The 24,999-nt window shown below is 47.4% G+C and overlaps 2 protein-coding genes and 1 long non-coding RNA gene across 3 annotated transcripts in view; 2 read left to right on the top strand and 1 right to left on the bottom strand.

Annotated features, from left to right (window-relative positions):
• The first annotated feature begins 1,551 nt into the window (after positions 1–1,551).
• On the top strand, positions 1,552–3,151 carry LOC149851927 (olfactory receptor 6B1-like). Its single transcript, XM_090030209.1, has one exon. The coding sequence runs from the start codon at positions 1,942–1,944 to the stop codon at positions 2,929–2,931; it is 990 nt and encodes a 329-aa protein (XP_089886335.1). The 5' UTR covers positions 1,552–1,941; the 3' UTR covers positions 2,932–3,151.
• A 1,091-nt stretch (positions 3,152–4,242) lies between these two features.
• LOC149851923 (uncharacterized) overlaps positions 4,243–24,999 on the bottom strand; it is a 58,638-nt gene continuing 37,881 nt past the window's right edge. Inside the window, exon 3 of the long non-coding RNA XR_016439496.1 lies at positions 4,243–4,522. This is a non-coding gene — a long non-coding RNA (uncharacterized LOC149851923). The remainder of the gene's footprint in view (positions 4,523–24,999) is intronic.
• Positions 24,002–24,934, top strand: LOC149851926 (olfactory receptor 5AP2-like). Its single transcript, XM_090030214.1, has one exon. It carries the CDS (start codon positions 24,002–24,004, stop codon positions 24,932–24,934), a length of 933 nt encoding a protein of 310 aa, XP_089886340.1.

The following is a 24,999-nucleotide window of genomic DNA, read 5'->3' as shown; positions in this document are numbered from 1 at the left end:
GTGTTTCTTTTTTTATTATTGTCTATTTCCACTGCTGTTTTCCTGGATATATTGAATTAGCAAAAAGGCGATCTTCTAAAATTCTATTCAGAAAAAAAGTCTCTCTTTCCTAGAGTGAGTACTGGTTTAAATTAGTCTGGTAATTGCTATGTTGCTATAATAGCTGCCTAAATATATTAATTAGTGGAAAAACAAAAACTTTTATGTATTTGTTTAGAAAAATATCAAAAAAGCATTTTTTTATTCAACATTTTAGCAGCCATTTTTAATCTACATTCTGAGGGTTTTCTTTTCCTCCTTTAACATTTTGCCACTGCTGAAAGGGATGTCAGAATTCGAGAAAGGCAGAGAGGAGAAAACAGAACTAAAAACTGGAAATTGTTGTTTAGCTGTAAAAATAGATATTAAAAAAACCCCATGAAAATGAGGTTATTTGTATCAAGCAACTCAGTTTACCAAGCTCTTTAACATTCAGAAATATAGGAAAAAATTCTTTTCTCTGTTGCTTTTGAATGTCTTAGCAAAGCATCTTCCAAAACTAGCAAGACATGGAATAAAATGCTTAACAGCAGAGTTAGAGCGACAAGGTAATTTTGTGATCTTTTCTAGAAACTACATTCCTAAAAATTACTCAAATTGTCAAAATGTTTAACATTTAAAGTGTTATGAGCTTGATAGAGTAGATTTCCAGAATGACTAGCTACCATTCAGGGGAGCTGCATCCTCAGCAAGAGAGATCCTTCTTAGTCTGACCCATCTCTTGCACCAAGATGTAGGTAACTAAACCGCTTGTAAAAACAGTTTAAAAGAATATAGGTGGAAGAAACAGTGTTTATTCACAGGCTTATGAGTCATAAAGCTTAGCAATAATGACCTCATCTCCAGTCCTTGTTCTGCTACTAGATGCATTGGTTTGAACTCCATGTAACTCCATTGATTCCACTGGAGTTTTCCTTCCTGATTCCCACCCCAGTGATCCAGAGAAGAGTCAACCGTCTTAAATCTCCAGTAGCAAATACTGATTTTCACAGAGCTAAGACAAAGGTAATTCAGACTTGTTAACGCCAGTGAGAATACTCGCAATTTAATCAGGGCTTCATTAGAAAATCCCATTGTTGAAGACAATGGGTGAGACTGTCTTGCAGGGCAGAGGGGTGAGGGGACATAGAACATAGGACAGCCATTGAATTAGAATCCTGAAAAAGCAAGCAATTCCCCCAAATCTTCATGCGCAGCTACCAGGTAAAATACCCAAAGCACCAAAAACATCATGTAACCTGCCAGAGGAAAAAGCAGAGGAGGAGAGAGCACTGCTAATGCCTTAATAATGCAACAGAGAAGTGGTATCTAATGTATGCTTGGCAGATCATGAGAAAATGACTGTGCCCCGTGATACAAAGGAAAGCAGTTTTCTGTCAGTGATTGATCTGTATGGAAATCAAACCATTTTACAAGTCCATTTCTATTTCATTGTTTGTTTTTTTTAATTGAGAAAAGTGAAAATATTTTTTTGAACTGATGATGCTGCAACCTCTCCGTGATGCAGAAACATTTGGCTTTGGTAATGTTCTTATGAGTCATTTCATTTGAACTTTTACAATCTATTAGTGGGACACTATTATATTTTATAAGTATATTGTATTTAGTAACTATAAGTTACAGGAATAAAACAACCCAGCATTTAATTGACTTCATGGAACCAACTCTTTAGGACAGCACAGAAACACATATCAAGAGACCTTTCATTTCACACGAAATTTTGAAAATATCACATTTCATTCTCATAACATCAGTAAAAAATGAAAATATAGGAAGTTTAGAGTGCTCACGTGCTGTAGAGATTCAGTGATACTGCAGCTGACTCCTGAAATAGTGCACAGGCATGAATACTACCCCGCTTCTCAATATTTGTGCTATGATGACTTATTTTAGGCCCACCACATGGCAAACACAGAAATGAGAAATCAAACCGTCGTCACAGAATTTATCCTCCTTGGATTTGGGAATCTACCATTACTGCGCTTTCCGCTCTTCCTGCTGTTTCTCCTGATCTACATTGTGACCATGGCCGGGAACCTCCTCATCATTGTGCTGGTTGTGGCTGATCACCACCTGCACACCCCTATGTACTTCTTCCTGGGGAACTTGTCCTGCCTGGAGACCTGCTACAGCTCGGCCATCCTGCCCAAGATGCTTTCAGGTCTTCTTACCAATAACAAAACCATTTCTTTTCTTGGCTGTTCCCTTCAGTTTTACATCTTTGGGTGCCTGGCCTGCACCGAATGTGTCCTCTTGTCCGTCATGTCCTATGACCGGTATTTAGCAATATGCGATCCACTGCATTATGCAACTGCGATGAACTCAAGTATCTGTGCTAAATTAGCTTCAGGTTCTTGGATAATGGGTCTCCTGGTTCTCACCATGACACTAAGCTTAATGTCAATGTTGACTTTCTGTGGCCCTAATAAAATTGACCATTTCTTCTGTGATCTGACACCCCTCCTACAGCTCTCTTGTACAGACACCCGCTTGGTCCGACTGGTAATTTTTGCCATTACATCCATAGGGTCATTGCTACCATTTCTACTGACTGTAGCATCCTATGCTTGTATCATTGCCACGATCCTGAAAATCCCATCTACCACTGGGAGGAAAAAGGCATTTTCCACCTGCTCCTCCCACCTCATTGTGGTAGCAATTTTCTATGGGACCCTAATCGCTGTGTATCTCACCCCAACGGTGGATACTTGGAGAGCCCTGAACAAAGTCCTGTCTGTCTTCTACACTGTCCTCACCCCAATGATCAACCCCCTCATCTACAGCCTGAGAAACAGGGAGGTAATGAAGGCACTGAGCCGGGCTCTTGGTCCGTGGGGAATTTTCAGAAGGACTCGGGATGCTGCAGGTGTGTTTCAGAGACTTTCATGCTGAGAACGAATGATGATTTTAAGATTCACTTATGAAGACAATAAAAAGGTAGTTTCTTTGGTCATTTATTACAGTTCCTGGCTTTCCTTTCTATTAATTAAAAGGCATAGAAAACCAAACGCAGCATTTCTCAACCCAAAAAGTGGGTCACAAAAATATCTGAAAGGCTTGTGAACCATCTTTAAAAATTGATTCTCCTTTAAAGGAGAAAAACATGGGAAACTGTGAGTTTTCCCTTGCAGGCTAACAGAGCTCCAGGCTGCAATGGGGTGCTTGGGCCCCACCATTCCCCATATACCCACCCCCTGCCCCACACACTGGGGTCTGAGATTGGGGACAGTGGGTTGGGAGTGAGGGGCACTGGCAAGGCCAGGGAGCTGTTTTCGACGAAAACTATTTCCTGGGTTGGGACTGGCCATTAACGCTTACAAATGGGTCCTGCTACAAAAAAGGTTGAGAACCACTGCCCTAGGGTAAAACTGCTTGCAGTGACTACTGGGTCATATGATTTATAGTATTTATTGCCTATATCTAGTGCCTATGAGTTCCTACTGGGATGGGACTAACCAGCAAGCTCACACAGTGAGAAACAGTCACCCTTTTCCCAAAGACCTTGGCATCAACATGGACTTGGACAAGGCAGTTGGTGGTTAATCCTCCAAGCAACCAGAACCCAGGTATGCAGTTCCCTATCAATTAAATTTCCCTGCCTCCCTTCGTATTATTCCCTTCTCAGAAGTGAAGCTGAGTGAACATTGTTCCCTCATGGGTTGTCTTTCTTTGTAAGATGCAGATTGAAGAATTCTACAGGGAAAGGTCAACTTTTTGATACTGTTTCAGATGCTTTTCTGACCAATACAGAATGTGTCAAACAGAGCGCTCCTCACTCCCAATGCCATTTTGTGCTGAAATGTGCCATGTTTGGACAAAAGCTAACAGAGAAAAAAAGTCCCCAAGATCATCTCTATTAAAAATTTCCTCCCATGGGCAGTGCTGCAGGGCCTGTCCTTTACATCCCCTGTTTCCTGGGGGAATCCATAGACCTAAATAAGGAGATTGGCCTCCCCATACAGTGCATAGGGAATGTTTGGGGCTTCAAGATAGTCTCCACAATGGCCAGTTTGGCAGAAGATGGGTCTTAAAATCACTACTCTTAAAATTTACCTGTCACAAATTTGCAAACCTCAGTCTGATAAGGATTCACAATCCTGAATGAAAATAAAACAGAAAACATCTTTGTGACAGTATATGAATCCAAAATACAGCCACATTTGTGGCACTCTGTGCAGTTCTGGTTACCCCATCCCAAGAAGGATGGGGTAGAAGCAGGTTGATCGGGTTTGCCCATAACTGCCCACAGAAAAATGGAGTAGATCCACCAACCTTTTCCAGCAAAAGCCTAGACTTTCACGTCCTTCCTCATGGAACTGGACATACACATTCTAGACACATCTCTTCCAGCAGGGCACAAACCTGCATTGCATTCCTCTACAGCAGGGTAGATGTGGTCCTCTTCCTTGGACCTCTCAAGTGTACTTTTAACCAACTTCTTCCTTTTGGTAACACTGGCAGTGCCTTCATCCTTCTGCTTTACCTGTGGCAACATAAAGTGTGTTTAGGGCATTAGACCTGGAGATTGTGTGTTAGAGTCCTTCAGAAAGTTGAAGAACAGCTTAGACTAACAGTACTTTTGGATGAGTTAGATAGGATGATTCTGCCAAGAGCACCATTTGGACTAGATGGCTCCCTGGAGGTCCCTTCTAGTCTGACTTTTTTACAATTCTACAATTCCACTTCTCATCGCAGGGCAGCTAAGAGGGAAAGATATGCTGGGACAGGGAGAGAACAAAGCAAAACAACCATGGTGCAGTGACAAGGATACTGTCCTAGGTGTGAGGTGGCTATGAGCTACAGCCCTAGTCCCAAATGTCAATGAAGAAAACATAAAGGAGCAGAAAAACCACTGAGGCAGAGAGCAGAACCCATGGCCCTCTCCTTTCAAGGGCCTCAAGGGGAGGATGCAAGAGGCAATGCCAGGCCATGGCAGATTCCAAGCCCTGATGGGTGAGGTTAGAACAGGCTCTGGTTTTGTTGTAATTTTTCTCCTTTAAATGTGTTCACATTACAATAATACTGCATGCCTTATTTTTTCTGACCAGCTTTTATGCAGGGGAAGAAGTAGATAATTATGTTGACATGCAGAACTGGAGAGATCAGCCTCTGTGCTCTGTTAGTGGGTCTTGGGCCATGAAGCAAGAAAAAACTAATGGGCTTCTGTTGACACATCAAGGGAGTTCCAGTCAAACAGCTGAAGAGACTCCCAGCCATTTCTCATCTCGAGGGGGGGCACTCTAGAGAAGTCCTGAAACACGAGGCACCCAGGGACAAGGGGGAGAGAGACAGAGACAGGACACGAGCAGAACTGAGAGGCAAGAGAAAGAAAAGCCAGACAACTCCACCATCTTGCTCAAGATACTTTCAGGTTTCTTTACCGGGAACAAAACAATTTCCTCCCTTGGCTGCCTTCTTCAGTTTTACATCTTAATTACCTTGCCTGTACTGAATGTGTCTTCTTGTCAGTCATGTCCTGTGACCTGTACTTAACAACATGCAACCCCCTGCATTATGGAGCTGCAATGAACTTAAGGATCTGTGCTAAATTAGCATCAGGTTTCTGGATAACTGGCTACCTGGTTTCTACCATAACAATAAGCTTAATGCCAGTGTTCATTTCCTGTGGCCCCAATGAAATTGAACATTTCTTATCTTATCTGACACCCCTGCTACAACTGTCCTGTGCACACACCCACCTGGTCCGACTGGCAATTTTTGCCTTTACTTGCTTACGGGCATTTCCCCCATTTCTACTCACTGTGGCATCCTATGCTTGTACCTTCCCACCATCCTGAGAATCCCATCTACCACTGGGAGACAAAAGACATTTTCCACCTGCTCCTCCCACCTCATTGTGGTAACCGTCTTTTTTGGGACCCTAATCACTGTGCATCTCACCCCAGCAGTGGATACTTGGAAAGCCCTGAACAAAGTGCTGGCTGTCTTCTATACTGTCCTCGCGCCAATGATCAACCCCCCCGCCCATCAACAGCCTGAGAAACAGGGAAGTAATGAAGGCACTGGGCAGGGCTCTTAATCTGTGAGGGTCTTTGAGAAGGACTCAGGATGCTGGACATGTGTTTTAGAGACTTTCATACTGAGAAAAAAATATCAATTTAAAATTCACTTACAAAGACAATAAAAAGGTACAGTAAAAGTTCTGTTATCCGGCATCTTACAAGACAGCATGTTCCAATAACCGGCATGCCGGCTTGTAAGATAAAATGAAACCGGAAGTGCCCACCATGGCACTTTGGGTTTCTCTGAGCCCCATGGCTCAGGGCAAAACAGCCTGTGCTGCCGAGCGCCTATGGCCCGGGGACATAACAGGCTGTGTGGGGCTGTGCAGGACCCATCTCCCTGTCCCACAGGAGGGGCAGCGATGCCACGGGAAGGGTGGAGGGATGCCAGGATGTGGCATGAGAAGTGGCAGCTGGGGCCAATTAACCAGCATATCAATTAACCAGCATATTTTTTTATTCAGCATCCCCCAGGAACGGGGGATAGAGGTAACAGAGTTTTACTGTAGTTTCTTTGCTCATTTATTAAAGGCATGGAAAGACTAGGATAAAACTAGTTATATGTCTACTGAATCATATAAATTAATAGTATTTATTGCCTATATCTAGTAGGCCTGTGCAAAGTGGCTAGTATTCACTTCAGATTCGGATTTGGCCGATTTGGGGGACAGTGATTAGATTTGGTGATTCAAATCTCTGTCCCAAATCGATTCAGCCAAATCTTCCTGCAGGAAGAAGCCTTGCAGGCTGAGGAGCTGCCAGTCGTATCAGAGGCCTCGGAAGTGGTGGAGGAAAGCACACCCCAGGTGGCCCCATGCCGCGTGGCTACTGACACCATATAGCAGTCGTTGCAGGTCCTGAAGGTGGAATGCCAAGACCTGGCTCCGCAGGCAAATCAGGCCCTGGCCGCCCTCCCACAAGGGGAGGCTCAGGACCTCTGCAGTGCCATCCCAGCCAGAAAAACTGCAGCGCTCATCTCTGGAGTCCCGCTAGGACCTCAGGGGGCTTAGGCAGGGTGTGTCCGAGCATGGACAGGACCAGCTGGCTCAGCACCGCCACTCTCCCACGCAGGGAGGTACATCACAGGAGCCCTGCCCATGCACGGAGCCACTCCACCACCCTTGCCTCCAGCTGGTGCCAGTTCTCTGGTGGGGAGGGGTCTGTGCGGGACAGGTAGACCCCCCAAATAAAGCAACGAGCCCACGCCTCAGCGGATCCCACAGAGTGCGGGTGGGAGTGAGCCCACCTGCCACCTGTCACTCACCACCAGGCCAAAGCTCTTGACCCAGTTGACCCGGCCAGAGGAGGCCGCTGAGTACAATGCCTGGCAGGCCTCCACCCATGCCAGGTCACCTGGGTCCTGGACCATGAGGAGTACATCATCAGCATACGCTGACAGGACCAGCTGCACTGCCGGCTCCTGGAGCATCAACCCTGCCATCCACTTCCGCAGGAGAACGAGAAAGGGCTCCAGGGCCAAGGCGTACAGCTGGCCTGACAGTGGGCAGCCTTGACGCACCCCTCTGCTGAATGGGATGGGCTCTGTCAGGGTCCAGTAGAGCTTGACCAAACATTCAACAGAGGTGTACAGCACCTGGAGAGCCCACATGAAGCAGGGCCCAAAGCCAAAGGGCTTCAGCGTGCCAAATGCCTGTCAAATGCCTTCTTCTTCTCCAGGGATAGGAGGGTGAAAGACAGGCCCTCCTGGTGTACTAGCTTCAGGAGGTCCTGAACCAGGTACAGGTTGTCAAAGATGGAACATCTGGGCACTGTGTACATCTGGTCAGGATAGATCGTGTCTGTCAGCATGGCGTAGTGAGATGGCTTTCACTACCACCTTGTAGTCTGTGCAGAGGAGGGACATGGGATGCCAATTCCTTAGGTCACGGGGATCTCCCTTCTTTGGCAGAAGGGTCAGCACAGCCCTCCAACATAACAGGAGGAGCTTCCCACTTCCCTCAGATTTGGCCCAGACCACAGCAAGAGCCGGGACGAGGATGTCCCAGAAAGCCCGGTAGAACTCTGAGGTCAGCCCGTCGATGCCCAGAGCCTTGTTGCCACGCATCAGGCAAAGGGGGACCAAAAATTCAGCCAGAGTGAGAGGACCTTCCAACCAGTCCTCGTCACCCATGCTGACCTGCAGGAGTCCCTCCCACAGGGTCTGCCAGGCCTCAGCATCGATCGGATCCAGGGAGAAGAGGTCTTCAGGAAGGCCCGTGTGCGCTGGCACATCTCACCTGGATCCGTGAGGGGGGTGCGTCACCCACCAGAAGGCAGGTGATGTATTTCTTGGCCCCCCGCCTCCTCTCCAGGGCATACAAGAAGAGGGATCTGCGGTCCATCTTCCAAAGGAGCTGGACTCATGAGCGGACAAATGCACCACAGGTGCGGTGGTCATCCAGAGCACAAAGCTCTTCCCGCCTCTCATAGATTTCATAGATTTCATAGACATTAGGGCTGGAAGGGACCTCAGAAGATCATCGAGTCCAGCCCCCCGCCCAAAGGCAGGAAGTCAGCTGGGGTCATAGGATCCCAGCAAGATAAGCATCCAATTTGCTCTTGAAGGTGTTCAAGGTAGGTGCTTGAACCACCTCCAATGGCAAGCTGTTCCAGACCTTGGGGCTCGGACAGTAAAGAAATTCTTCCTTATGTCCAGCCTGAAACGGTCTCGCAGTAGTTTATGACTGTTTGACCTCATTATCCCTTGGGACGCTCTGGTGAACAAACATTCCCCAGATCCTGGTGGTCACCCCTGATAAACTTATAGGTGGCCATCAGATCACCCCGAGCCTGTGCTTTTCCAGGCTAAAGAGCCCCATGGATCCCAGCCTGTTGTTGTAAGGTCTGTCTGCTGACACTCTCCACAGAGGGACGGGTTGGTTGAGTTGATGGCCAGGCGCCTCTCCATCTCTAGCACTTCCTGCTCAAGCTGCTTCTGAACCGCCTCCCTCTGCTGAGTGTGCCCCTGAGTGTAGCCACAATGAGATGAGCTCAGCCCATTGATTGGGGACCCTATCACAACCCCCTCTGGTGCAGGACTATGGAGCAGGCTGCAGGTGAGGTTTTCCTGGGAGGGGGAGGGAAGAGACCCACCAGGCACTGGGGTGGCTCTGGCATCTGCCTCGGGGTCCTGGGAAAGGGGACCTCCTCCCTCAGAATTAACTGGGGTGAACCCCAGGGCCTTTGTATCCCCTAGATCAGAGGGAGGAGGCTCTGCCGCCAGGTCTTCCTTTGGGCATGCCTCAGGGCCTGTGGTTTCAGGGGGACAGGCCTTTATCTGTGCCAGCAGAATGAAGGGCTTCCCCCATGGGCTCCTGTTTGGGACTATCTAGCAGCCCTGAAACCTCCTCTGTGGGGATCACCTGTTTGATCTTTCCTGGGGGTGGCATGTCAGGCACAGATGGGAATTCCCCTGGAGGCTGGGCCACTCCTTCCCCCCATGTGGTGGTCTTGGGAGAAGGAGAAGAGTCCTCCATGTCAGAGGGTTCCAGCTGTGGCTGGGACTTCCTCTTGATTTTAGACCCGGAAGGGACCTGCACCCACTCGCCAATGGAGGTATGACTAGGGGCAGGGGGGTTCTTCTCCCTCTCTGCCCCAGTTGCTGGTGCCCTTCCTGGGACTCCACTAGACTTGGTTGGGGGGCAGGGTCCCTTGAGCTCATGGATGGGCTCATAGTTGTGGCTGGGGTGCCAGGGGGACCTAAGGGGGGTGGGGTATTGGTGGTATGGGCACCCCTTTTTCCAGTGGGACCCACAGATTCCCTCCCTGCCTGGCCCATGGGGCACTCATGATGCGAGTGCCCCAGGGCTTCTGGTGAAAGTGGAGGTGAAGGTGGGGGTCCTGCCAAGGCAGCTGGGGCAGGTAAGGCTCCTTTAGGTTCCAGCAGTGATGGTGGGGGAGGGGCACACAGGCAGCGCAGTCTCCCTCCCCAGGCTGTCCCCCAACCGCAGCTTGGTGGCAGGCTGGGCAGCAGACCAGGACAGGGGTGTAGAAGCTGGGGTGCGGTGCTGGGGTGCAGTACAGTGGGCCCCTCCCTGAGGGGGGTAGCAGCATGCAGCAGAGGACCCCCCACTGGCGGGGGAAGCAACAGCAGCAGCCGCGCAAGGCAGGAAGGGGTGTGGCAAACTTACTCCAAAGGCTGTGAGACCAAGCCAGCAGCTAATAGTAGCCAGAGGCAGGAAAGGGCCTGGCCATCTTCTCCCCAGAAGCTCCTGAGACCAGGCTTCCAGCAGCCAGCCACAGCAGCAGCAGCCTGGGACAGCCTTCTCCTAGAGGCTCCTCCCCCAGAAGCTCCTGAGAGCAAATTGTCCTGAGTTACCTGACAGAGCAGCTTTTTGTAGGATGGGGACAGCACAGGTACTGGCCCCAGGCTCTAGCTCCCCCTGGCTGCAGGTCCAGGGGGAGCCAGGCAGGGTTATTTTGCCCCAAGTGGCACAATTTGCTCCACAACAAAGTGTATGTCCAAGCACGTGTGCTGAGGCAAAAAGCCCTGGCTCAAATTTGCACCACTTCTATTTGAGCTGCTGCAAGTTCATGTGCTTGCATGTGTGGATGCACCCTATGAGTTCCAACTGGGATGGGGGCTCTTTTATACTAAATACAAAGTAAACATAGTAAGAATCATCCTTTTCCCAAAGACCTTGGTATTGACATGGACAAGACAATCAGTGGTTCATCATCGGAGGAACCAGAATCCTGGTTCCCAGTGCCCCATCAATTACATTTTCCTCCCTCCCTTCGTATTATGCCTTGCTTACAAGTGTCGCTGAGTGAACTTTCCTTCATGGGATGCCTTTCTTTGTACTATACAGAATGAATAATTCCACAGGGAAGGGTCAACTTTCTAATACTCCTTCAGATGCTTTTCTGAGCAATATAGAGCATCAAAATGGAGGGCTCCTCACTCCAAATGCCATTTTGTGCTGCAACACGCCATGTTTGGACAAAAACTATCATAGAAAAAAATTGCCCAAAAATCTTCTCTATTGAAAATTTCCTCCCATGCAAAATACTGCAGGGCCTGTCCTTTACATTTGCTGCTTCCTCAGGGAATCCATAGGCCTGAATAATGAGCTTGGTTCCCCTATGTCAGGGGTAGGCAACATTTTTTGGCTGGACTGCCAAAAAAGACACAATGTCTACCTTGGCAGGTGCCGGAGAGCTGACATGCCAGAGCCCGGAGCAGCTGTTTGCAGCCTCCCAGCTGCAGCTGAGCCATGGAGCCTGGTCTGCTTGCAGCAGGGCTTGCAGCCTCCCAGCTTCCTGCTGGGAGCAGCCTGGGCTCTGTGGCTGGCAGCAGCTGCTTAGAGCCCGGGCTGACGGTGGTGTGCCGAGCAAAATGGCCTGGGGTTGCTGACCCCTGCCCTATGTAGTGCATGGGGAGAGTTCAGTGCTTCAAGGTTGTCCCCACAATAGCCAGTCTGCTGCACCTGGCAGAAGGTGAACCTTACAACCCCTACTCCTTCTCATCAACTCACGCACCACACTCTGATGAGGATTCACAACCCTAAATAAAACAAAGAAGAAAACATCACTTTGCCAGTATATCAATCTAGAATACAGCCACATCTGGGACACTTGTGTGCAGTTCTCATCACCCCATCCCAGGAAGGACAGGGTGGAACTAGAAATACAGAGGAGGGCTGTAAAGATGATAAGAGCCATAGTATAGCTTCAACATAAGAAGAAACCAAAAAGACTAGGGAGTTTCTGTTTGGAGAAAAGATGATTTATGAGGGATCCTAGCTGCCCTGTGCTATCATTTTAACTGAGATCCATACAAACAAGAATGGTGCGGAAAAAGTGGATAGAGAACTGTCCTTCACTATGTGACCGAGATGCCACTTAGCCCCTTTTGGCATTTTCCCAGATTTTAGTTTCTAATTTCACCCATGGCAAGTTGACTGGGTTTGCTCATAATCGCCCACAGAAAAAAGGAGGAGGACCAACTATTTTTTTCCAACAAAAGTAGGTCAGGCTCTTCCCCACGAACTGAAGACACAGATATGTTCTAGACATGTATTTTCCAGCATGGTACAAATCTGCATTGCCTTCCTCTGTAGCAGGGTAGGTGTGGGCCTCTTCCTTTGAACTCTCAACTGTACTTTTAATCCCCTAACTCCTTTCAGCAGCAGGATGTGACCATGCCCTCATCCTACTACTTTACCTGTAGCAAGATAAAGGGTCTTTTTTATTTTTGAAGCATTGGGTCTGGAGGTTGTGTGTTCAGAAAGTTAAAGCGCTGGTTGCACAAACGCTGTTCTTGAACATCTTAGATTCAATGATTCTACCTTGAGCAGGGCTTGGACTAGATGAATCCCTAGAGGTCCCTTTCAGCCATATTTTTCTATAATTCTGTCATTCCACTTCTCAGCAAATTGCTCTCATCAGCAGGCCATGAGATAAAAATGGCTTTCAACATCCTCCAGCCCTCCTCCAGGAAGGTGACCACAGAGCAGCTCAGAGGAAAATATATTTGGTACATGAGGATAAAAAGACAAAAGAAGCATGGGGCAGTGACAGAGATACTGTCCTAGGTACAAGCTGGCTATGAGCTACAGCCCTAATTCCTTATGTCAATAAAGAAGAAGTAAAGGAGCAAAAAGGCCAATGAGGCTGCAATCCATGGCCCTCTCCTTTTAAGGGCTTCAAAGGGAGGGCAATGCCAGAGCTATGGTGCAGTGACAGTGATATTGTCCTAGGTGTGAGGTGGCTATGAGCTACAGCCCTAGTCCCAGATGTCAATGAAGAAGAAATAAAGTTGCATAAAAACTATTGAGGCACAGACCAGAACCTATGGCCCTCTCCATTCAAGGGTCTTAAACAAATGGCACAAGGGGCAATGTCAAGCCATAGCAGATTCCAAGCCCTAGTGCATGAGGTTAGAACAGACTCCAGTTTTGTTTTAATCTTTATGGTTGAAACATGTTCATGTTACAATAATGGGCCAGATCCCAGCTGGCGTAAATTGTCTGAAGCTCCATCCTACTCAAAGAAGCCAGGTCCTCTGTCATGTAAACCAGCAGAGCTCTGCTCATACTATAGATAACTGCTGCTAAGGATGCAGGTTGCATGTCTGACAAAGCCTCTGCATGTCTAACAAATGGCTTTCTGGGGGGGATCTTTCTCCTAATGAATCTCCCTGTTGGGTACTGTAACCACCAACAGGTGAGGCGGGAGCCTGCTCTGTGCCATGTGAAGGCTGGATCCTACATAATAAATAGAGATGCAGACTTGTCTACACCAGTGGGGGCCAAACATTTTGGCAGGCATGCCACAAATTATCCCCATACCCTGCCAAGTGCCACTCTGATTCCCTTCCCATACCTGATCTGCCTCTCAGCTTTCTGCTCCCTGCCCTGTCTGTTGCTGTGCTTCCTGTGCCTTCCCCAATCAGCTTTGTGCCAGCCAGTCAGGCTACCCAAGCTGTAGCTTGGCCACCTCTAGGCCACACCATGCAGCTCATCCCAGTACTGAGGGGCCACAGCAGGCCCCACCTACCTAGGTCCTCAAGATGCTTCATCCCCAGAGGTTTGCAGTAAGACTACTCCTGGCACATCCCCAGGCCTTTTTCTGATGCTACTGTAGTTCCAGGGCTTGAGAACAGGCCTCAAGTGATGAGCCAAAACAGACTCACTGTGGTACTCAAAATCAGGTGGATTACACATGAGCGAGGCACGGTTGTCCCCCTGCCCCATATGCCAGGAGATATCAACACTGAGGTACAGACAAGCTCTTCAGCAGCCTGGAATGGGATCCCAAACACTCAGTGATGTGTCATTACACTCAGTGAAATGAGGGCCAGAAGAGCTGGTGTCAAGGACAGATCCAGAGGGGGTACAGGGCACATCCCTTCCACCCCCACTGCCCCTCTCTCCCACCCACCACTGCTGAAGGCTGAAGCAGAGCTGTCTGCTGCACTGTTTGGGACACTGGCTCTCTCACCTCCTCCTTCCCCCCCCCCTCCGAAGAAGAGCCAGGATCTTGAAGCCAGAAGTTTCTCCTCCAGAAGCCAGGTTATGGCTGGGTGATGGGGGTCCTTCAGGAAGGAGACCAGACAAGCCGTTTTAGGGGAAGGCTGCAGGCAGAGCTTCCCTGGAAAGAGCAAGATCCAGGACAGACACTACTAAGAATACCCAGCTCCTCTCTACCCACATGGGACTTCAATGAAGTAAGGATCCCAGAGCAGCTTAGACAGGAGATAAGTGCAGAGATGCTCCATGCTGTGAAGACTGAGGCTCTTTGGCACAGGCCCCGCAACAGGCTTTTAGGCACTTGAGGAGCTTTAAGGTCAAACCTGAGGTATTGATGGGCTTTAAGCAACTCTGGGATTAGGGGGCAGGCATTTCTGAGTAGGCATTTCCAGGATGACAGTTTTGGACAGAGGCACCTCAGTGCTTCGTTTCCACAACAAGTGCCTTGGTCCTCTTTTGGACTAACTGCTTTTGTAAGTCAGAGGTTCCCAACTGCAGGGCCGTGGCCCAACACCAGTCCTTGACAGGCTGACTGGTGGGTTGTGGCATAAGCCCCTGGCTCAGACCGCCATCTGTCCACCCAGGCAGTGGCTTCTGGGGTTAAAGCTGTGTGACAGTGCAGTCCCAGCAGGGAGGCAGCTGGCTCCAGGTACCCCATCCCTTTCCCACTGGGCCACAGTATAAAAAAATTGGGAACCACTTTGGTAGGTCACCAACTCTCCCGTCATACTCTATAATTTGTTAGGGTGCCTAACTCCTTCCTGCACATGACACTTGGTGCCAGGGCTCCCAAGTTATCCTGTGACTACAGCCCTCAGCTCCCCCTGCTGCCTTCCTTTCAGGGAAGAAAACGCCACCTACATACATACAAGCTTAAATAAAAGCTCAATTTCTGGGGTGCAGCACTCCAGGTCAGTGACCAGGGCGATCTAGCCCAATCTCAGCTTCCACTAGCTGCCTGCTCTGCTAAACCAAATCCTGATGTTCTCACCCTGTACTTATCAGGCAAGGCTTTGAAAAGGTCATAGTTAGGGAGAAAATAAGACTAGCCTATCATAACACTGACCTCTCCTCACTTTGACAATCCTCATGCTCAGATTCAGATGTTATAAAACCAAAAAGTTTGCCTTCCATAACACAATCTAGACAACTCCCCTGAGCAAGTTCTTCCTCTAAAACAATGGAACAGAGAGGAAAATTATAGGATTTCCAGGGGGCTAGATGGGGCCTCGAGAGTGGTCAGAGAGTAAGCGTGGACACCTTCTGCATGCTGTGGCATTGGGCATTGGGCACCTGGCAGCTCCCCATTCTTCAGGCAAATTCTGCTGGCAACAAAGCACCCACTCACGGCATCATAATACATTCTAGTTTATTGGATGGGATGTAAACTTACCAATAAAATCATAAATGCAAACTTTGAGTTATGGGTGGTACTGGTCACCTTAGCGCATGCACACACACACACATGCACTCACAAATTCAAACTCAAGTCATTTAAACCCATGTAGTATAGTGTATAGTAGCTGCTGTAGTGATTGTGAGAGCACTGGTGTCAGTCTATCTACCTAGCCAAGGCCATGGAGTCTGCTGTCGATGGTCAGCTTCCTTTAAGGCAACGTCTTCTCCAGAAGGGGGTCTCCTGCTTGTCCTTCTGTCTCAGTAGGTCAGGTCCTGGATGAGAGGGCACCACTGAGGGCCACACTTAACTGCCTTTTATCCCTTTATGGCAGACTTGTTAACCCCCAGCATCATCTTGGCCGACCAATCCGGAGGTCGCTATCCCACGTGGGTTTTAAGCAGTACATAACAGCTGTTAGTCTCAGAGGTCTCTGCCTGCTGGTACCTGAAGTTTCGGGAGTCCACCCTTGATTTATTGACTTAATGGCTGTATTGTCATGGATTACAGGAATAGGAAATAGGGTGGGTGCTCACTTCCAGGAATCAGTTCTTTGGCTTGATTAGCTTAAAATGGGTTGTACAATAGAGTTTTGTTATGGTAGGTTTCTCAGGCTAAGCTATTGTCAACTGACAGCCAGAGGTACTCGATTTATCATTCATACTCGTAGTCATTCAAGGAACTGCCCAATTTAGCATATTTTATCACTTTACAATTACAATTTGAATGCAGGTTTTAACAACGGTCCAGGGTGTAACTTCATTCTACAGAAAGTACATTATTTAAGGGTTTAAAGTATAAAATATAAAATAAAAAATGCCATAGTTAAGATGAGACAGATAAAATATAAAAATGCACTGTGAGAAATATATAAAAGTGCAATGTGAGGTAGTGAGGATAAAAGGCTACTGGGGACAATAAGTGACTTAGGTTAGCACCAGAATATATTTACAGTCTTTGAAGTGGATATTTTAATTCGTTTTCTTTAGTGACACTGAGTTTAACTGATATGTAGATGTAGTTTCTAGGTTTCTCCTACAGAAGGCCACTTCAGTTTTCTGGCTTGCTCTGAGTCTTGCCATACCCGTGCAATAAGTGTGCTAGGTCTCTGCCAATACTTATCCCACACACCCCAGATTGTGTTGTCCTCCCTCTGGAACCCCAGTACTTTGTGACAAAATGTGGGAGTTTCTTGAGTGGCATGCATATGTACACATGAACATCAAAAAGCCAGCATTGGACTCCCATGTGTTCACAAGCAGACATCACACCTGGATGGTCAGCAGCACCCATGTCTTATCCACTGAAGTTGCCGGAAAGTTTCCTCCTCCCAGCTCTGATGCCTCCATCATACAATTAGTTCTGTCTTGAATTCCTTCCTATTCATCCCCTTTCACAATTCTCCCCTGAATCACCTTCTCCTCTCTTTCCCTCTCTATATTCTCCCTACCCTTTCCCACTCACATATTCTCTGCATCTACATATATCTCTGCCCATCCCACATCAGGTCAGGCAGCCTGTGAAGCCACCAGCAGTTGTGGGCCAGAGCTAAATGAGGAAGCAGCTGACTCAGGGAGCCACAGGTGAGGCTTGATTGGGTGGAGCGACTTGCTTGACTGAGGAGGGAGTCATCTGCCCCAGAAGGAGGGCTAGGTTTACAGCAGTTGTAATCCCAGGCTCTGAGAGAAGCCCAGCAATAAGATCTGGAGCCTGTTGAGAGGACAATGCCTCAGCATCATAGTTGCAGCTCCCGAAGGTAGCACCTAACGCAGCCTGGAGGTTTGGTAGGAACTAAGGGGCTGCAGGAGGTTCCTAGGGAATCAGGTCAGGGATCTGGGTAAGCCCAGAGAGAGAAGGTTAACACAGAAGACATGTTGTGAGGCTTGGGGGAGGACAGAGGGAGGTTCTCAGCCTACAAGACTGATTGTGGGGTCCAAGTGAAGCCCAAAGACAGGGGATGAGTGCCCTAAGTGACCTGCTGAGCAGCCTGAGAGAGTAGACCTGTGAGTGAATGCAGACTGGTAGGCTGGAGAGCTAAATTCGGTACAATCTTGCTGGATGGCTAGCATGGCCAGGACCCAGAGAGGATGGAGAGGCTACAGCGATAGACTGCCAGAGCCAGAGAGGCACCCAGCATTCTCAACTGGCCTAACGCAGAGCTAGTACCTCGCATGGGCCAAAGTCCCAGGTGTGGCCACAACCAGAAAGGAAGAGTTCAAAATAACTGAGGCTCAGAATGACAATGGCAGTGACAGGACCACTGGATGTAAATGAGGGTCCGAGACCGCACTGAGACCAGAGGATCCAGAGTTTGGAGAGCCATGGCCAGAGGCATCCTGGAAGAAGGTGAAAGCTGAGCCCCAGAAGGGGGCTGCACTGGAGCCAGTGAATCCAGGGGCTGAGAGAGATACAGAGATAGCCAGCCAGGCCCAAAGGAGTCCAGAGGGGTGACATCAGGAAGGGACCAAAGGGTGTGTAGCCAGAGTTTCTGGCCAGGGACAGTATGATTGTTGGGACAGAGGCAAGGTCCTAAGCTGGTCTTGAGTATGACCAAAAACTGTACCCTCAGTGGGTTTGCAGCCACTGTAGTTAAATTGACTGTGGCAGAGCAGCCCCTAGAAAGTGGCAGATAAACCCTAGGGAGCGACAAATCTGGGGAGCCCCAAAACTCCACCCCCACTTGCCTTGCACTTCTTGGTGGGAAAAGGCTAGGGGGCACATCTCAGTATAAATGCAAGAGTAGGACTAGATAGTCCAGAGGCCCAGCCAGGGGGCCAAGAATAACGCAGTCAGACCAGAAGCATCCAGCAGTCCAGTAAGGAATGGAGAGAGGTCAAGTGAGGGGCCAGGAATAGAGAGAGACCATGTAAAGACACCAAAGCAACTGGAAGTCCACAGAAGGAATGACTGAGGGACCAAGAGGTTGGAGGATGCAGGAAGGGGCTGTGTGAGAGATGGAGGGACATGAGGGCCCAGGAGAGGTGTGCATCAGTGTAGGTGTGTGCCAAGGAAAATGTCCAGAATGATGCCATGTGCAAGGCATGGGGCATGGTGAAGTGAAGGTGCAGAGCCAAGCAATTAGCCATTAAAGCAAAGGACTGCAGCCCCCATGCAGTCATTAAAACAAGACCAGGTCTGGGAAGCCATGGGGCAGCCTCCCTTTTATAACCATAAAAGACATCAAGGTATGGCAAGCAAAGAACGGGAAGAGTGTTTCCTTAGTGAGCAGGTCAAAAAGGGAATCTTTTTGCTCTTCCAGGGCCTTCCAGCCACTCCCGGGAAGGGCATCCAGCTTCACACTCTCTGTTCCACCCTCTTAATACTTTCTACCATCAGTACCTTTGCACTTAAGGAGCCGCAGAGAAGTTGTAAAGACAATTAGGAAAAGGGTAGTGTGTCCTTGTGTAGCAAAACCCCCAGTTTTTCTTTTCTTTTTTTTATTGCATTTGCTCCCATTCCCCAACCATTTCTGACTTTTTATCTCCCTCCCTATTCCCTATAAGTAAGCTCAAATGTAGGTTAAGCTTTAAACATTTTTATTTTTGTAGCAAGTTTTTGTATCCACTGTTTTATATTGTATTTTTATTAAGTTTGCGTTGATTTTTATTGTTTCATATGGATATTGTATGGTTTAGGCCTGTGTTTGTAAGTGAACCAAAGTCATGTCAAGTTTCCATTTTATATGTCAAGTCTCCATCTTGTATCCTCTGCCCGGGCATCCCCTGTGTGTCGCAACTGTATGAGTCACGTATCTCTCCCATGTAAATTGGTTCCCAGGTGAATGAGTGTGATTAGGAATGATTGAAATACAATGGTAGCAGGCCTCTACTGAATGGCCTTTAACAACTGGGCCATCACCTCGCATTGATTCATCCAGGAACCACAGACCTCACCCAGGAGCAGAGACAAGACCAGCATTTGAAAGACAAAAGACCCTGCAGAACCAGCAACTCTCACCATTACAGACACCCAAAACTGCACATCCCTGCATGGAGCACACATGCTCAGTACGCCAGGGGATGACCCTTGCCTGGGCATGCCTTCTGTCACTAGTGTCACACAAGGTCTGCCCCTATAAAAAGGGGCAGTGAAGACAGACCCAGTGGGACGCACTCTCCATCTGGACTAGCACCATACCACCTCGCCTATCCACCCAAAGCCCCTGCCAGCGACCCCGCTCTGGACAACATCTACTGGACAAGGACCCCTTTCCAGCCTGGATAAGTAGATATTACCTGCACACCTCCTTCTACAATTTAGACTCTCATTCCCCCCCCCCCCCTCTCTCTCTCCTCCTGGACTTCAGTGGACTTCAGCCCCTGCACCAAGCCTCTCTAACCCCTGCTGCCATTGTGGGGGGGGGGTACAAGGGAACCAATAAGACACCGTCACCATCTCCCCTGTTCAATAAAACCACTGTCATTTGCAACCCTGAGTTGGGTCATGTTTTACTAAATCCCAGTCCCTTCCTTATCTTAAATTACAGCCTCATTCTCTTTCTCTCTCTCTCTCGACTCTAGTCCCCACACTCTCTGCTAATTTCCCAATCTCCTTCCAATTCCATCTCCCTTTTTCTGCCACCTCTCAGCCTCCCCTGCTCCTACTGCCTTTTCCCTGTGACTTTCTGCTGTCTTTCTCTGCTTTCTTGCTGCTCTGCCACCTGCTGCTTTTCCTGTGATTTTCTGCTGTCCCTCTCTCTGTTTTCAGGCTTCCCCGGCACCTTCTGTAACCCCGCCCCCTCCTCCTGCAGCTTCCCAACTTCTCTTATCTGTCCTGCAATTTCCTCCAGCATCTGGAGCCTTTTTCCAGCTTCCAGCACCTATATGTGTATTGAATGTGCAGGTGTTGGTAACTGGTAACTGATTCTGTCTAAATTTGGTGTGTGTAGCATGTATGGGCTTTAACTGGTGATAAGTGTGCATGAACCTAAACTAGTTATTTTGAACGTGCGTGTACCTGAGTTGCTAGTGTAAGTGGGGGTGTGTGTGTGTGTATATATATATATGGCATTGTGTGCATATGAATTAGTGATCTGTGTCTAACCTCTGAGGTGTATAGTTTATGTGCTTGAATTGGTATTAGGTATGCATGTGCCTAGGCTGGTTTGGATGTGTATGTGCCTGAGCTGGTAGTGTGTGTATGTATGTATGTACCTAATTGATTTGTGTGTTTGGATATGTGCAATTGTGTTACACCCTCCTGTCTAACAGCGTAATATTGAGATCCTGAGAGTTGCCATGACCCCACAGGGCAACACTTGCACAGAAATCTTAAATAGCATGGCTTGTTCAACCAAGTAAAATGAAGGTTGGGAGGGGTCAGTATTGCTCTACACATGTGTCAGCACAAGAACAAATGGGTTGAAGCATCCAGGGAAAGATGAGATGGTTTCTACCCATCACAGAAGGAAGTATCAGTTCCAGCTTCCACTAGCACTATGGAGACAAATCCCTCTCACCTTTGGGTTAGGACAGCTACCTGCAGGGGTCCCCAGACACATTGCAGTCCCTGATCTGCTGCCTATTTAGTCACACATGCCAGAAGGAGCTGCACCAACAATGGAGGTTGAGCACCTCCATCCCCGACTATCCCATAGCAGCTGGCATACATGCAGGCATAGGCCTGGGAGGCTGTAAATTCCTTTAGAGGAAAGAGCTCATCCTGATTGCCCACCTCCTTCCTGGGTGACTGCTGTAGTCCCCTGGATCCTGGATCAAAGGGCGACCCCACCTCTGGCCTCAACATCATTAATCTGGCCCTGTATTTACTACTTTCCCTTAGCCTTGAACGTTCAGGTAACTTCACCAAAGCCTATGAAAACCTTCAAAACACCTGGAACCACATTTATCTGTGAAGAAATGGGCCACCAATTTAAACTCCCCCAGCCCCAAACAAATTTGTATGAGGAATCTGCCTGCTGCATCCAAACCTGGAGTAAGTGGCCAAAGTGGTCCCATCCAGCCCTGCGCCCTCGCTTTTCTGTGTTCTACCCATTCATTTGGGGCATTAGGCCATCAACTGCAGAGTTGAACTGAAGACCTGAAACTTTCCAGTACCTGCAGCCCACATCTCATGTGAAATGAGGGATTTCCCTGGAGACAACAGCTTGGATTCCAATTAAGCACAGTGTTTACAAATTTTGCAATACAACCATTACACAAATCCCCTGGTTTTTCATTTAAAGAGCAGCAGCAGCAAAGCAAAGCCTGTTGGACGCCCTGCCAACCGAGCCCCTGGTGCCTTGTTCATGGGAATCATGAGAGCAGATACAGAATCAGTTTCCAGGGAATGACACAGTGAAGTTCAAGGTAAAACCAACATTTCCATTTCAGGTAATTTTTCATAGTGTAGGAGATCTATGTTAACAAAGTCCTGGATATTCTTATACCTTCCTGTCTCAATGCAGGGGGGGCGGTTTCTGTTTCCCTGGATACACTGAATTAGGGGAAAGGAGGTCTTCTAAAATTCTGATCAGGGGAAAAAAAGAGGCCTCTCTCTCCCTTCTCTCTCTGTCTCATACTGGTATAAATTAGTCTGGTAATTGCTATGCTCCTATAATAACTGCCTATAAAATAATTAATGGACAAACCAAAAATTTCTATTTTCACTTACCAAATATCAAAAGAGCAATTTTTAATTCAACATTTTGGCAGCCAATTTTATCTACTTTTTGAGGGTTTTCTTTCTCCCCTTTCACATTTTACCACTGCTGAAAGGGTTGACAGAATCTGAGAAAGGAGACGAGAAAGGACAAAGCACAACTCAAACATGGAAATTACTGATTAGCTGTCAAAACAGAAATTTTCCAAAAAACATGAAAACTAGGTTATTTTTTTCTTGAAGCTCAGTTTACCAAGCTCTTTAATATTAAGACATATGAAGCATTTCTTTTCTCTGTTGCTTTTTAATATCTTAGTCAAGCATCTGCCCAAACTAGAAAAAAACAGGGTAAAACACTTATCAGCAGAGTTAGTCAGACAAGGTAATCTTATGGTTCCTTCTAGAAACGGACTATCCAAAAATTACCCAAATTCTCCAAATGTTTCAAATTTAAAGGGTTATCAGCTTCATAAACTAATTTCCAGAATGACTAGCTACCACTCAGTGGAGCTGCATCCTCTGCAAAAGAGAATCCTTCTTAGCCTGACCCGTTGTTTTCAAACAGTATTTACCTTCAAAGACTTGCAATATGTAGCTTTGCAAATACTCCCTCGGGTAACTTCATTTTGTTACAATGCTCAACTGCAGATGTTTCAGCTTTACAATCTATTGAAACCTATCAGTTTCTGTTGGGTTCAGCTGTAGCTGGCAAAATTCAGAAATAAAAAAGCCAGTAATAAAAAAGGAAGTAGCTCTGGAACTATCTGGGCACTGAGACATAGATCAATATCCTGCTTGTCAAAAGAGTTTCAAAGAATATACTTGGAAGATGCAGTATTTTTACACAGGTTATGAACTAAACTCATCAAGTCCATAAATCCATAGCAACAACGCACTTCTCTCCAGTCCTCCTTCTGCTGCTACGTGCACTGGTTTGAACTCTATTTAATTCCATTCATTCCAGTGGAGTCTTGTTTCCTGGTTCCCACCCAGGGGATCCAGAGAAGAATCAACCTCCCTAACTGTAAAGTAGCAAATAATGACTTTTTATAAAGCTAAGTGAGAGATGCTTCAGACCTGTTGACTCCAGTTAGAGTGCACCTGATTTATTTAACAAGGGCTCCATTACCAAGCCCCAACCTCACTGCTTAAGAGAACTGGTAAGACAGCCATGCAGGAGTTGTACGGATGTAAAGCACAGGACAGGAAGGAACTCCTGGACAGTCAGTCAAGGCAGAATCCTGCAAATGCAAGGAGTCCCTCAAGACTTTCACCTGTAGCTACCAGGAAAAACACCAGTTACAGCCTGTAACATGCCAGAGGCAAAAGCAGAGGATGAGGGGCACTGCCAATGTCCTGACACTGCAACAAAGAAGTAGTATCTAATGTAGGCTCAGCAGATCCTAAGGAAAAGACCATGCCCTGTGCTGCAAAGAAAGGTAGTTTTCCATCAGTTACGATGTTTTATGAAAATCAAACCATTTCACAACGCTGTCTCTATATCACATTTCTTGTTGGGGAAAATTTAGAACATTTCTTGAATTGAGGGTGTTGCCATCTCTCAGTCCCTTGGAAATTTTTGCTTTCATAACTTATTATGATTCTTCCCATTTGGACTTCTACAATATATTCATGGGATTCTCTGTATATTGTTTTGACAATCCATTATACTTACTATTTCTATGACATAGGAATAAAAAAGCCAAGACTATAAATAACTTCATAGAGCCAGCTCTTTAGGACAGCACAGAAACACATTTCAAGAGACTTTTCATTTCACATGAAATTTTGAAATATTGACTTTCCATTCTAATGAAGGGAGAAAAACCTGAAAATATAGGAAGTTTAGAGTGCTCACGTGCTGTAGAGATTCAGTGATACTGCAGCTGACTCCTGAAATAGTGCACAGACATGAATACTACCCTGCTTCTCAATATTTGTGCTATGATGACTTATTTTAGGCCCACCACATGGCAAACACAGAATGGAGAAATCAAACCGTCGTCACAGAGTTCATCCTCCTTGGATTTGGTAATCTACCAGAACTGCACGTGCCGCTCTTCCTGCTGTTTCTCCTGATCTACATTGTGACCATGGCCGGGAACATCCTTATCATCGTGCTGGTTGTGGCTGATCACCACCTGCACACCCCCATGTACTTCTTCCTGGGGAACTTGTCCTGCCTGGAGACCTGCTACAGCTCCACCATCCTGCCCAAGATGCTTTCAGGTTTACTTAACAATAACAAAACCATTTCTTTCTTTGGCTGCTTTCTTCAGTATTACACCTTTGGGAGTTTACTCTGTACTGAGTGCATCCTCTTGTCAGTCATGTCCTATGACCGGTACTTAGCAATATGTGACCCACTGCATTATGCAAATGCAATGAACCCCCGGATCTGTGCTAAATTAGCTTCAAGTTCTTGGGTAACCGGCCTCCTGGTACTCACCATAACAGTAAGTCTAATGTCAACATTGACTTTCTGTGGCCCCAATGAAGTTGACCATTTCTTCTGTGATTTGGCACCCCTGCTACAACTCTCCTGTACAGACACCCACCTGGTCCACCTGGCAATTTCTGCCTTTAGTTCCTTAGCGACATTTCCCCCATTTCTACTGACTGTTGTATCATATGGTTGTATCATTACCACCATCCTGAGAATCCCATCTACCACAGGGAGGCAAAAGACCTTTTCCACCTGCTCCTCCCACCTCATTGTGGTAACAGTCTTTTTTGGGACCCTAATTGCTGTGTATCTCACCCCAACAGTGGATACTTGGAGAGACCTGAACAAAGTGCTGTCTGTCTTCTACACTGTCCTCACCCCAATGATCAACCCCCTCATCTACAGCCTGAGAAACAGGGAGGTAATGAAGGCACTGGGCAGAGCTCTTAGTCAGTGAAGAATTTTCAGAATTTGGGATGTTGCCGATGCGTTTCAGAGACTTTCATGCTGAGAAATAATGAT

The sequence above is a fragment of the Crocodylus siamensis genome, unplaced genomic scaffold (assembly GCF_052110815.1).
Source record: "Crocodylus siamensis isolate JL-2025a unplaced genomic scaffold, ASM5211081v1 HiC_scaffold_31, whole genome shotgun sequence".
Classification (NCBI taxonomy): domain Eukaryota; kingdom Metazoa; phylum Chordata; order Crocodylia; family Crocodylidae; genus Crocodylus; species Crocodylus siamensis.
The sequence above is the reverse complement of the archived record's forward strand: the minus strand, read 5'-3'. Positions and strand labels throughout refer to the sequence as shown.

Excerpts from the sequence above, each read along its gene's own strand:
- LOC149851926 (XM_090030214.1), top strand. The coding sequence starts at position 24,002 with ATGGCAAACACAGAATGGAGAAATCAAACCGTCGTCACAGAGTTCATC.
- LOC149851927 (XM_090030209.1), top strand. The coding sequence starts at position 1,942 with ATGGCAAACACAGAAATGAGAAATCAAACCGTCGTCACAGAATTTATC.